At 39.7% G+C, this 14,577-nt stretch overlaps 1 protein-coding gene across 18 annotated transcripts in view; it reads right to left on the reverse strand.

Moving 5' to 3' along the window:
- NRXN1 (neurexin 1) overlaps positions 1 to 14,577 on the reverse strand; it is a 1,137,502-nt gene that overhangs the window by 168,516 nt on the left and 954,409 nt on the right. For all 18 annotated transcript variants that reach the window (XM_075925469.1, XM_075925468.1, XM_075925459.1 and 15 more), the window contains one exon: positions 34 to 205. In XM_075925469.1, coding sequence (XP_075781584.1) covers positions 34 to 205 — 172 coding nt within the window. The remainder of the gene's footprint in view (positions 1 to 33; positions 206 to 14,577) is intronic.

Consider the following 14,577-nt stretch of genomic DNA (forward strand, 5'->3'; position numbering starts at 1 on the left):
CCCACTTCCACAAATGTTGGTTTATTTTCTTACCTGCTGGGTAACGTTCTATAACAGGCCAGCTGTCCACCTGTAATGTGGCATTACCACCACTTCTTGTAAAACGTACTACATGGTATTTTCCATCATTAATGATTGCGTTGATCTCTTCGATAGAGATGTCATCAGTTCCAACATTAAACTTAACTCCAATTTTTCCCTGGTGCTGTTTGAAAAAAAGGAAGAGGAGGAGGAGGAGGAGGAAGAAGAAAAAGAAGAAGTACTAATTAAGAGTTGTTTTAGTGAGAATGAGAGTGTGTGTTGTACTGGGAAAGATTCTTAATAACAGCTTCTCTCTTCAGATTTAACTTCTAAAGGCGTGCATGTGGTAGTGACAAAATTCCTGACAGTTCACTGAGTCTGGGGCATGTCTTTCATAGGTAATTGATATTCCAAATCAGTTATTTTCACCCACCGAGTTAGCTTCTTTTCCCAGAGGATCTCACCAAGAAAAAAAAAGCATAAGTAAATTTTTTCACTACATTCCCTATTCTTCTTGATGAGCATCAAAAATTTTTCTTTATTTAACAGTCTTTAAAAATAGAAAAGTCAGCATTAGCTCCTTCATCAGCAAGAATAAGGATTTCTTTCAGCCTGAAAAACTGGGATTTATTTTTACAAATCTAACCTATACTCACACAAACAGTCCTGATGAAGACAATTGGACTAGTCTTATAAGCATGGATGACTGAGGAGAGTAAGGCTTTTCCAAATTAGATCCTAATAGGTGGCTTGAGTTTATTTGTAATGCAAGAGAAGTGTCTTTGTCACTGTAAATAGACATAGGATCAGATCCTGCAATTGGAGCCACACAAATGCAGAATCAGGGAGATAGTTATTTCAGTGACAGTTGAGGAAACTTCACATTTCACAGCATTAAACCTAATATACTGCATTTATTCTCATAGTGACCACTCTCAGAAGAACTTTCAGGAAAATCCAGAAATATTTAAAATTTCTTAGCCTCATTTTCTGGGTTAGAATGATTTTCAACTTATAGTGTTTTTATAAATGCTGTAAAACACAAAAAGGTGTTGATTTCACCAGGCATACATTATTGATTTATTCATACACCGCCCTATATTTTCTTTAGGACAGATAAATGTTTCAATATCATAATATATTCAAATAATTAAGAAGACATCTCTAATGGGGGCATTTATAGCTTAATGGAGTATTTCAGTGTGTTCATTAAAAATAGCGACTAAAGAAGTTTTTTTTCCTACAAAAAGTCAGAAGATATACTTCATTTGTGAATAATGACTTATTAAACTGAGGTTAAAAAGAAACATTTCACGTAGGGTCAGTAACCATTCTGTGAATGGTTTCATTGCCTCTGAAAATGATTCTCTCAGAAGTTTTTTGATTTTTTAAATTAGATTTACTACAAGAATCTCATTTCACAGCCCATATCCCTAACTCCTTCACCAGCTTGATCTTCCTGAAAAAGAGGCTCCATCCTTTCAGTGCAACTTTGATTTCTGCCCTCTCTTTGCATTTACTCTCCCAAACTCACAGGCTGCAGCAGTGATGTCAGATAACTCCTCTGTCCCTCACCTGCCCCTAATTTGAACTCCAAGCCTATCTGGTATCACTCCTTCCCTAGCGGCTGACAGCTCCCATCCATTTGCCTGGTTCATTCTTTCTCTCCTATCAGTCTTCTAATCTCAACTGAGATGACTTCAATTTTCCAAGTTTCTGCTCCAGTCTCCCAACACATGTAGACTATCTCAGTTCCTCCAGATGTGTTATTGATGCCTTCAGAGAATGCCCCATAATTCCCTAAGACTTTCTCCGTGTTACATTTGTATTCTCTCAGCTCTACACTCTTCTTTTCAAAGCAATTTTAAGTTGAAGGGCCCCTTCTCCAAAATGTATTCCTTTTGGCCTGCTATTTCATTGCTCAGTCTCTCCTTCTCCAGCTACTCTAGCCATGATTGTATTCTTCTTATTCTTTTTCTGTCTTGCTGACCACCCTTTTCATGTTTTCTTAGAGGCTTATTCTCCTCCCCCTCTGCTTTCCACTCCCTTCTGGTGTCCCTCAGGCTTTGGTCTTGTCCCCAAATTTATTTTTTTTCACTTGTGACAGTTTCAGAGTAGTAGTGATCTCCCAGTCATGTGCAGGAGACTGCCAAATCCAAAAACAACTGTAGTTCCACCACAAATTCAAGTGCCAGAGCTAAAATGGCTGGAAAAAATGAATATGATCTGCACGGTTTCCTACCATTAAAGCAGTAATTTGTGTATTTCACATGTCTTATTCATCCACTTATCCTGCTATTCATAGTCAACAGAAATATAAGATTGCTACAGAATTATGGCAATCACCACTTTCACTAGGAAATGAACTTCAGAACTTTTTACTGCATATGACTATATGGTATATAGGTTTATTTTCAAAGAGTTTTTTCAAGAAATCAAAGGCTTTGAGGTTAATAAAGCACATTCCATTTTTATGGTGATTCATAATTACTGCACTCATAAACCACATTTCATCTACTTGCTTTCTCTATTCTCTTTATATATTTATAAACAAAAACAGCCAAATCACCTTTAAGTGAATAGAACAGGTGTAAGCATGGGGCATATAGTATGTGCAGTGCCTTTCCCAAACTAAGTCTGGTTACTGTGATGTCATTTATATTGGTCGCAGCACAATTTCCATTTAGTAACACACCAAACAATCTTTTTATAAACTCAAAAGACAGAACTCTTGGCTATATATAATTTATACATAGCTATAAATGAAAAAGATGTGTTTGCCCAGTTTATATCCATATGAATGTTGATAGTATAAACAGCACACTAGCTAAATACAAAACTTTCATCAATATGGAACATTAAACACAAACTTAATGATCAGGCATATGGTTTATTACTGTTGATTAGAAACGGATATAGGTTACAACGATGGGGTACTGAACGGTATTCAAAACTTGATAGCAAAAGAAACTATTTCATAGCCTTTGTCATGTGAAGCTGTATTATTATTAGGGAACGTTATGTGACAATCACAATGTAACGCTCTGGAAGTGTTGGGGGGAAATAGGGGTAGCTGTCTGGGAATTTGCTAATTGTCCTCCCCTCTCCTCTCCCCCGCACCCAAAAAAAAAAAAGCTGATTCACCAAACCTGAAACCATTCACAAAACAATGGTGGGGTATTTAATTAATTTCTCAACTCAAAAAAGTCAAGAAAATGTTTCAGAATTGTCAGAACATTTGTTTTGACATCTTTGAAATAAAATACTAATTTTTTCCAGTTTTAAATGAACTTTTATTAAGAATTTCAAGCTAATTAGACTGAAAGGTTAGAAAGAAAAAAATCAGAATTTTTCAAATATAAAAATGAAATGTTTTAATCTAAAATTTTAAAAAGCAGTTTCTTGGTTTGCAAATATTTTAGAAAGGAGGACTTTTTATCTCCATTAAAGATAAGAAAAAAATGATGAAATCAAAGATATTCACAGGATAAGAAAAACATTTCCTATTCATGTCTAGCAAGGGTATGGTTTTGCCTCCTAGTATTCCTTTATTGTTACACCTGTATCTTAAATTGACTTTTGAGGATTTTGCTAGACACATGTTGTGCTAGCTATTAAATAGTTTTTTTCTTTTATGCTATTATTTATACCACTGTAGCACTTAGGAAATCTAATCAAGAACCAGGGCCTCATTGTGCAAGGCATTGTACATAAAACAAAATCACAGTTCCTGCCCCAAGGTGTTTATAATCTGGGTACTGGTCCAACTAGATAATTAGGTCAGTTTAACTGCATCATTCAGGGGTTGAAAAACTACCAATGCCAACAGGAGAACCCCTCTCAGCTGCTTAAGGAGTGTCTGCACCGAAGCTGTACAGCTGTGCCACTGTAGTGATTTAAGTGTAGACAAGCCCTAAATAACTAAACAGCTACCCTGGAATGTATTATAAAGAAATGCATCATTTTTTCAAATCACAAGGCAGAGGAAAGGGAAAGAAGACTAATGAAATTACTGTGTACTGAAATACCATTTCTGCTCCTTAACCTTTAGAAGCCTTGGTGGGATAATAACCACAGCAGTAAAAATACAGGGCTTACCCTCCTGCTCAGCGATTATTTTTTTAATCAATTCTCTCTACAAGTACTGTTGAAAACAATTTTAAAGTTCCCTTCCTTACTATGAGTCAGCAATGGTATAAAACAGATATGAAGATGGAGGTAGGGTGAGAAATTTCTTTTCAGATACTATGGTATGAGCACTTTAGGGCTTTCTTTCAATGATTAAGCATGTGAGAAAAATCAGTATTATTGTTGAATGGTTATCTTTTGCATGGGTATGAAATAAGAAAGCATTTGCAATGCCCATACTCATGTTTCTGGGCAGATATCTTTACCCACTATAAATATTATAATGTTATGGTTAAACAGCAGTGAATCAGTAAATACGTGGGACTTGCACTATTTGAGACCTATACATTTGGTCTAACGTGGGATTTAAGTGACACACAGGCGTTATGCTGGCCATCTCATTGGAGGGAATTTCACCCTTTGTGAAATGAGATCAGCTCCTTTTCCTATCATGTATTTTTATAACCACATTGGTCCGGTCAATTATGTAGTGTGCAACCATTCAAGAGACAGGGAAGTCCTGAAAATCTTTGAAGATACAGACTGAAAACAACATAGGGAGCAGAAACTGGATACCAGTAAGTGTTGTACTCCTAGAATAGTGATAGAAATGTAGCTGTGTTAGTCTGGTGTAGCTGAAACAGAATACAGGACTATGTAGCACTTTAAAGACTAACAAGATGGTTTATTAGATGATGAGCTTTCATGGGCCAGATCCACTTCCTCAGATCAAATAGTGGAAGAAAATAGTCACAACCATATATACCAAAGGATACAATTAAAAAAATGAACACATATGGAAAGGACAAATCAAATTTCAGAACAGAAGCGGAGTGCGGGGGGGGGGGGGAGTAAATGTCTGTGAGCTAATGATATAAGAGGTGATAATTGGGGAAGCTATCTTTGTAATGGGTAAGATAACAAGAGTCTTTGTTAAGACCCCGGCATAAAGTGTTGAATTTTAGCATGAATGACAGTTCAGAGGATTCTCTTTCAAGTGCAGTCTTAAAAGGCTTTTGAAGCAGGATGTAGGTAATTAAGTCGTTGAGACAATGTCCTTTCTGGTTGAAGTGGCAAGAAACTGTTTTTTAGCCATTTTAGCCATCGGGCTTTCTTGCGCAAGAGAGCATCTAAACTGGCATGGATGCTTTTGCGCAAAAACAAATCTTTTGCGCAAAGGCACATGCCAGTATAGACTCTCTCTTACTCAAATACTCTAGCACAAAAACTCTTGCGTTTAGAGTATTTGCGCTAAATCTTGCTAGTCTAGACGTAGCCTGGGAGTGAGGGAGTGTGGGCAACTTTGTGAGTAACTCCAAGCTATAACCGCATATACCTTAAGACGGTGTATGACACAAGGAGGGGAAAATGGGGGGAAGTGTGACCCATTCCCTGGAGGTGATTAAGTGGGCCAATTAAACACATAGGCTGTATATGGAGGAGGAGCCAAGGAGCAAACTAATTAAAGGGTGAAGCTCACCTGGACAGGAACAAGCAGGGCTTGCATAAAGCCAAATAGCTGAGAGTGGGGGAGGGGCTACAGAGCTAAGGTCTGCAGTCTCTCTCTTTGAGTCTGGAGAGAGAAGGAATTTGACTTGTCTGGAAGGAAATACCAGGAGGAAGGTGCAGAAGGAGACTTATAGAAGAAATGTATGAAGCAGTCCAGGAAATGGCAGAAAGCTACGGAACAGAGCAGACCTTAACTGATGTTTGCAGCGTGCCTGGCTGGAACCTGGAGACAAGGGCAGATCTTAGTTCCACTACCAGCTACTGGGAAATTGGCGCTATTGAAGGGGAGTGAATGGGAAGGCTGCCTGGGATTGCCAGTACAGAAGGAATTTGGTACACGAATACATGGAAGGAGAAAACTGCAGCAACATGGCAGAGGGTTGAGCCAGGGAAAGGGAGGGGCAGGTCCCTAGAGGGAGACAGAGACAGAGACAGAGTGAGCCCATGCAGAAAGGGTCACAAGACTGGCACGAATTCCCCAGTTCTGGCCACAAGGATGAGGTGCTCCAGCAGGGAAAGCACTGAATGTCCAGGAGATGTGGTTTTCAAACATTGAAGGTTGTGTAACCCTTTCTAAATGATATAGTCTTCTGCATACCTCATCTGAGATTGCCAAGTCTTACTAAATATGTGCATTGTCTGCCAGTACAGGATTTTCTTTGCATATCTCTCCTGATGACAGTTCACATATTCCAGTTTGAAAACCACAGATTTAGAGGATTAGTAATGGTAATAATTAGTAATCCGATGCTGAGCAAATTCATCAGGCCTCAATAGTTAAGGATAAAGGTAGCTGCCATGTTATAAATCAAATTTGCAACATGTTTTTATGCACACAAACACAATTATGTAACCTCAGTAGAACCAAATCAATCCAGTCCTGAAACTTTGCACATTACATCTCATTTCAGAGTAGAGTTTTCTGGGGAGTTTCAGGACAAATCACATGATGTTTTAAAGATACAGGACTTAAAAAATGTCTCATGTCTCAGCTCTCTTGTCTTCTATAGAAGCTTGGCCTCAGGCACTGAGGACAAATATGGTAGACTAGGAGACTCTTAGAAGCTATGGTGATGAGGACAAACTAACTAGTCAGAGAGATGGAAAAGAGTAAAGCAACCTAAGAACAGCAAGGGAATGTTTTCAGACATGTTTTATGGACTATGTACTCTACACATTGCTAACATCTTTAGTAGGCTTCTGACAAAACACTGAGAATTCAGATGATCCACAGAACTGGAGCAGTTCTCATAAAATGCAAATCAAAGTAACCGCTGACAGTTATGATTTTGTTTCTTTTTGGCCTCTGCTCCAGCACTACCAGTTTGCCAACTTCAGATTCAATAAAAACTACAGAAGCAAAAAAATACATCCCCAAAATAATGATATTTCCTGTGGTACCAGCAATGTTTTACTACTCTCTGTAGCAATAATTCTGGAATCAGTCAAAAATAAGTGTGTTCAAATTTGGCACAAAAGTACTTTTAGAACAGATAACCCAAGCTCATAATGCTTACAACCTTTAACCACTTCCAAGAAAAGCAATAATATTGTGACTCCCACAGGTAAATAACTGGAGTAGAAAAATCCATGCCTATCAGACTGTTCTTGTAGATTCAGTTCCCTGAGGTACTACACTGTAGTGAATGCAACATTAGAAATATATAAGGTGTTTATTTGGATCTAAGTTTTGATTAATTAAACATTAATACAGCCATTTGGATATTAGAATTTAATTGGAGGGCAATACCCTAAATTTCAAAAACGCACACTAAAAATAATAAAAATCATCAGTAATGTATTGAAAATACTATGGAACTACACACAGAATAACCACTGGCTGCTTTTGACAAGGGGAGATAAATGTTGTAGATGATAAGATACATGCTGACTCCAAGAGTAATACACTAATATACACTATGTATATTTTAAGTTAATGTTTCATCAGTATTCCAGTTACTGTATAGGTGCAATAAGATTGCTTCTTGGAAAAGAGATGAAAAATATAAAGCTTCCGGGAAAAGATCTTTTAGATTAGATCCATTTTCTACATTTACAAAGCACCAAGTCAACTTTCTGAATTTAAGTTCTAATATTCATAGTCTGTCAGGTATTGTCTCTTCTCATGGGACACCTTTTATCTAGAGTGAGAATTAAAAGATTTGAGCAGTAGATTTTGAAGTCTGTCCTATGAAATGCAATTAAAATGACTTGGTTAGCTGTTATTTAAACTAAGAGAGACCTAAGTTCAGAAGACAATTAACATAATAGCTGATCACTTTCACACACACATATCACTTTTCCTCCTGAAGAGAACCCCCAGGTGTTTATCACTTCACCTCTATGGAAGGGCAGCAATCTCTGGAACAGAATGCACCACATGATGTGTGGCATTGCTGTCAGTGCTATACAGAAGATTAAACAGGACTCAAAAACTTTAGTCAAAACCTTCGATCCCCAGAGAGATATGTAAAATGAGGTAGGGAGATGTAAATGAGGCCTATAATTCTGCCACCTCTAGCTGCTAGGAAGTGGGAGGATGGATTTTCTACAGGGAAATCTCTCTGGACTCTTCTCATGGATCCCATTACTGTATCAAATGCTGGCTAGGAGGTATCTGTTTATATTTACAGCATCACCTGCACACTAGTTCTTGTTCTCTCTTCCCCTTTTTTCATGGGCCTGGTGTAATAGAGGAGGATCTCTGCTACTCTATCCCTTTATCAAAGTGCACATAGCTTCTGGGTAGGGAAAATTATTTTCCCCTCTCCTGTTTTATCTGACAGGAGGTGTGTCTCCAACAATCACTCTTGCTGACTCAAAGATTTTATTGCATGTTTTGAGACATTTGATGGTTTTTTATAAATTTCCAGCTCCTGGATCACTGTAGCTATGTATGGTTCCAGCACCAAAAGACAAATAAAAATAACTGAAAAATACTATTTTATAACCTTTTGGCTATGTCTAGACTGGCCAGTTTTTCCGGAAACTCAGCCGCTTTTCCGGAAAAACTTGCCAGCTGTCTACACTGGCCGCTTGAATTTCCGCAAAAGCACTGACTTCCTACTGTAAGAAATCAGTGCTTTTTGCGGAAATACTATGCTGCTCCTGTTCGGGCAAAAGTCCCTTTTGCGCAAAACTTTTGCGCAAAAGGGCCAGTGTAGACAGCTGAGATTTGTTTTCCGCAAAAACCCCTGATCGCGAAAATGGTGATCGGGTCTTTTTTGCGGACAAGCGCATCTAGAATGGCCACGGACGCTTTTCTGCAAAAAGTGCTTTTGTGGAAAAGCATCCGTGCCAATCTAGACGCTCTGTTCCGAAAATGCTTTTAACGTAAAACTTTTCCGTTAAAAGCATTTCCAGAAAATCATGCCAGTCTAGACATAGCACTAGAGTTTCTAGCCAACCATTCTTTTTTTGACACCTGGGTCATAATTTTTGAAAGCCCTTGAAGTTGGCAATATTAACTATGTTCTGTATCACCCAGAGCTTTTTGGATGATGAGAAGATAGAGGGGGGAATGGCCAGCACTTCATCTCTCCTCCAGAGCCTCCTACCTACTGTGAGAGGAGAGGGGAGTCCCTAGTCCATATCTTCAGACATTGTTGTCTTATGTGAATTTTTTTTCTCCACTACTCTATATGCTTTGCTTTAGCTTGCTGGCCCCCGACAGAATGGAGAACAGCGGGAAGGTGCATACACATAGTTTGACTTCTATATTTGGGAGGTCAGCTCCATTCAGGCTAATGGGGCCATGCATGGAGAAGGATGGATTCAGTGCTCACCTGAAGCTTGAAATTTGATGGTATAATGCACCCCTTGTTCCCCCCTCTCTCCCAAACTACACCAATGGAAAAGATAGGTCTTCTCCTGCAAGTGTACCTATTTCTGATGTTTGCAGCTTCACAGGATTCTGATTTACAATGACATTTAGCAATGCTGTAGTTGTATGACAACATCTTGGTAAAAGCTGTGAGCAACAGCAGATCTGAACAGCCTTTGGAATACACACTCAACTAACTTACTCTGGGTTCATATTTGGAAGGTTATCTTCACAACAAAGAGAGCGGGAATGTCATTGCCTCATCTTTAATTTATTTAGAATGCCAGATCTGACATTCTCATTCTTGCTGAAAGTCTAGTAAAGTCTGTAATGGGCACAAGTGAACTTCAGTTTTACATCACATCTCAGCCAACAGTGGAATGCTCCCAGCACCATTCTGGGATACTCCTGACTTAGAGGAGAAAAGATCACCTACAGAACAATCAATGGTACTGATATTCCTACAGCACCTGAGGTTTTGAATCCACTCATCCAAGTGCAAATCAGAGCAGACCCTCTTCTGTTACAACATCAAACTAGATCAAAGACACAATGAATGCTTAAAGAATGGACCTGTAAACAAATATGTAATAAACACATTGGTATTTTTTCTCCTAATTTCTGCATCGTGAATCAATAGTTCCATGGATTTTTAAAAAGGAATACTTCAACCATATTATTTGTTTTCAAGTTTTATTTGGAACCTGTGTGAACCCATTAAAAAAAACCTTTAAATGACCTCAGATTATGTGCCATTAAATTATCTACTTTTTACTAAATCAGTGCAGCAATAATAAAAATGTACTTTTACCAAATGTCCTGGTTGACATATAGGAAATAGCAGGAGATAATAATACTGTCAGTATAACAATATTATGCATACAGATGCTGCTAGAGCACTATTAAATGTTGCTCTATAAAAAATTCAGATGGTTAAGCATTCCACGAATCACCCATAAGAGAGGACTGTGAAATATTGGCCCCAACATCATGCTAATTTGCAAGTGACAGCTAATAGGCTCATGTTAGCCAGGTATCATTTTTGAAACGCAGCAGGTGGTACTTGAATAAAAGATGTGAGAAGCAAAATGTCAAACATAAGACCATACAGAAAGGAGAAGAAGGAAACATTAAACTGTTTACCATCCCAGCATTTCAGAACTGGAGGCAACTATACTTTACTACTATGAAGCAATGATTCATGTTATTTTCCACTTTGAATTACCTGTAATTGTCCTTATAGACTGCTTTCAACTTTGTCATAACAATTCAATTTAAATAAAAAATTCCACAAGTCGAAAATTTAAAAATATGTAAAGAGCATATTTATCAATCTGCAGTCTTGGCACTTTATTTTCAATTCTCAATGAATTTGCTGTACCCCTGTTTAGTTTTAACCATCATTATTTTCAGTCCTTTGTATCAGGCCTGCATTATTTCAACTCATTTCTATGATAAATTATTGGGATGACAGAATTACCCTCCCCCCCAAGTGCAACAGTTATAGATGACAAATGGAGCAGAGCCCTTAACAGTAGCACATTGCATCTCATTATCCACTCAGCATCATTTCTGCAAGTACACAAAATTAGATTTTCCTGACAAAATGTGCAGTAAAGAACAGTTTAACTAGTCAGTCCTTAACGCTGCTCTCTTCATCAAAACAGCAGGCAGTGTTTAAATTCCTTAACCTCTCCAGTGCTGGGCCTGAAACAACTTCTTATGGGTAGACAGTACACAATAAATACTTATGTGCCATGTGAAGTTATAAATACAAGGAAAACAGGCTTCTAACTGTTGGTTGAAATCATTAACTTGCCTAAAATGTCCAGTGGTACTATTAAAGATTTAAGGGTGTTTATCGAGGCTTTGCTCCTACTCTCTCTTTAGTACCAGCTTAAGTATTTCTGTAAGGAGTGCTGTGATACAGGGACAGTACAAGATACACACACAGTGATACCAGTTTGAAAGTTATATTTACAAAAATAAGCTAAATCTGGCAAATGCATGCTTTTATCAATACAAACACATCTACACTGGGACTTCATTATTGACTTTTATGAGTACTCAAGCCCTTAATGAACTCTTCTGATAATCTGTCTGTATGAGATAAGTAAAACAGTAAGTCAATGGCAGAGCTCGAATCAGAAGCCAGGAATCCAGTACAGAAGATTCACAAATAAGCATGTTCATTGCTATATGACTCCTGCCCACATGATCTAAATGTGTATATTTTCCTTTTATATTCCAAAAATAAAAACCAACTTCACTGCATTAAGGACGCAAGGAACACTAGGTAAATATGCTAGTACTTAAGAATTAGTTGTCTTAAATGGTCAATACTTGGCAAGGGCTGCAAGGGATGGAAACAGTTTAATTTACTGTAGATGGAAGAAAAAACCCAGACAAGCCTGAGATTGCTGACATTTGTATACTATTTTGGCTACAACTACTAGTGAAACAGTTCAGATAGCAAAGATGTATTTCAAGTCTATAAATGCAGCCTCCCATTTTTGGAGAAAAGTGCATAAAGAAATGCTATAGAAATTTGCTATCAGTTGAGCAGAGCTCTCCCTAACTCCTTCCTGCCAAAGCTGATCAGACCACAAAAATGCAACCATATTCGATCCTGGGACCAGAGAATGAAGAAAAAATGTAAAATGTTTTGTTTTGCCATTCTAGATTGAAAATATAAAGATTAAGGTAAGGATAGTGAAAAAGTTATTGCCACAAGCACCAACAATCAGATGCACATAGCTACACTTGGGGGAGGGGGTCTCTATGTTATAAAAATGATGTAAAACTTGAACTAAACATGATAACATGGGACCATGTGGGGTGGAGAAAAAAGACCCTGGCAAATGGAGGGACTGGGAGGAGAAAAAAGGCCCCTGGTGACCAGGGAAATTGAGGGGAGAGAAAAAGTCCATGCTGGATGGGACCCCAACCCTGAGCCCTTCCTTACTCCCCAACTCTCACTTTCACACGCATCCCTTTTTACAGTTCCCCTGCCACGCATCCCCAAAGCCCTGCCTTGACTCCTGCACCGCCGACACTGCCAGCCCCTTGCCATGAAGGACCTGGGCAATGATGGGTAAGTCTACCAGAGAATTACCATGTTTTAGCGTAGATAACCTGCGGGTTATGCAAAGTTTTACAAACCCTTCCTCCCCTCTCCCCCCGCTCCCCGCAGGCTATACTCGTCCATGTGTAATACAGGGTGTATTTTTTTACTTCGGTGACGGTTGAGGTGCTGAATCAGAATCGCTGTCGTAGCCTGAGCAGCTGTCACAGGGAGGGACCAAGCCGGCAGAGCAGAGGGGGATGAGAATTCAGGGAAGAGGTAATCAGCTGTGGGGAGGGAGAGGAGATTCCCCTGCTGTGGGAATATCCAGCAACCTTACTTTCCTCTGTTGCATCTGTGAACGTGGCTGGCTCTCTGTGAGAGGAGGGATGCTCTGTTTAAGGACACAGCTCCTTTGCTCAGCTCCTGGCTCTGGCTGCCCGGGGCAGACAGCTCACCCTGGGGGAGTGCACAGCATGGGCAGAAGGCAGCTGGGAAGGGTTGGAGACGGTGCGAGGGGTAAGCCCAGTCACCTTCCCTTCCCATGCAGCCTGGGGCAGACAGCTACCCCAGGGGAGCCAGACTGTCTGCCCTGTTGGGCTACGGCCATCTACTCTGCACTTTGGCAGTTTTGTATCTGAGAGCTCAAATGCTTCTGTGCAACAGGCTCAGACCCTGACGCCTGAGTTAATTACCTTCGTTATCTTTCATTAACAGTACCCGCAGTTCACCTCCCGCAGGCTATACACGTGCACAGGGAATGTAAGACGTTTTTTACTCAATCAGGAAAAACCACGGGAAATACATGGGTGCAGGTAATACTCGTGCGCAGATTATATATGCTAATTTATGGTAACTTGTAGAGTGCTTTAAGATTCTTGTTTGAAAAGCATTATGTCCCAGATTTTTTTAAAAAATGCAGGTGTTGCAGCACTCTGATATAACATAACTGATTTAGGAATCATTTAAAAATAGATTTAGGCAGTTAGGAGTCTAAATTCCATCAGTCAATCCCTTTTGAAAATAACATTTAGGCTTTTAAATCAGTTACATGTTAAGATGCTGAGTGTAGCAGCACCTACTATCTTAAAAAGCTAGGTCTATATGTGCAAAACATATCTATTTTTATTTTACGTGACAAACATATAATGAAAATGCAGAAAAGTTAACTCAGTGGAACAAAGGTACACTGGTCTACAATTTTTTAGAAGTCGTCTGCTTCAGAGATAAAATGTGCTATTTATTATGTATTTTGATGTGCTGAATTCAAATATGACAATTAAAACAACTGGCTACTGTTTCAAAGATATTTAAGATTTTACATTTTACATCTATGTATATTGTGTAGATAGTAGAGTTTTAATCAGGAATTGTAAACCTAGGTCTTTTCATGTGTTTATGGTTGCTTTACATGATAATATTTCACCTGTCCTGTTTATGTAACACTTTAAAAATCAGGAAAAGGGTTATAAAATTAAATTTATTATGAAACAAAAGGAAAAATACTATTATGTACATAGTTTAGTCCAGTGGTCCCCAACATTTTGAGGTTGTCGGGCGCCAGGGGGCGTGGCCGTTCGCCCGCCGGGCGCCGGGGGTGGGAACACTTGCACGCCCGGGGGCCCCCCCCCCCATAGCCGCATGCCCAGGGCGCCCCCCCCCCCCATAGCTGCATGCCCAGGGCCGGGGGCCCCCCCATAGCCACGCGCCCGGGGCCGCCACTCCCCCCCCCTGCAAGCGCCGCACGCCCGGGGCCGGGGCCGGCGCTTTCCCCTCCCCCACAAGCGCCGTGCACCCGGGGCCGACGCTCCCCGCAAGCGCCACGCTATGTGCCCGGGGCCAGGCCAGCCCCGAGCACCTGGCGGGCGCATGCAATGCACCGTGTTGGGGACCACGGGTTTAGTCCTATTTAGTGTCTACTCAGCGCTTCGTGGATTGTCTCTTGTATTCATTAAATGGAGCATCTCTTGTCACTGTCCAGCAATAGTCTGCAAGCATTGATGGGCTCCATTTGCCCTGATAGCGTTTCTCC

This window comes from Pelodiscus sinensis, chromosome 3 (assembly GCF_049634645.1).
Source record: "Pelodiscus sinensis isolate JC-2024 chromosome 3, ASM4963464v1, whole genome shotgun sequence".
Lineage (NCBI taxonomy): Eukaryota > Metazoa > Chordata > Testudines > Trionychidae > Pelodiscus > Pelodiscus sinensis.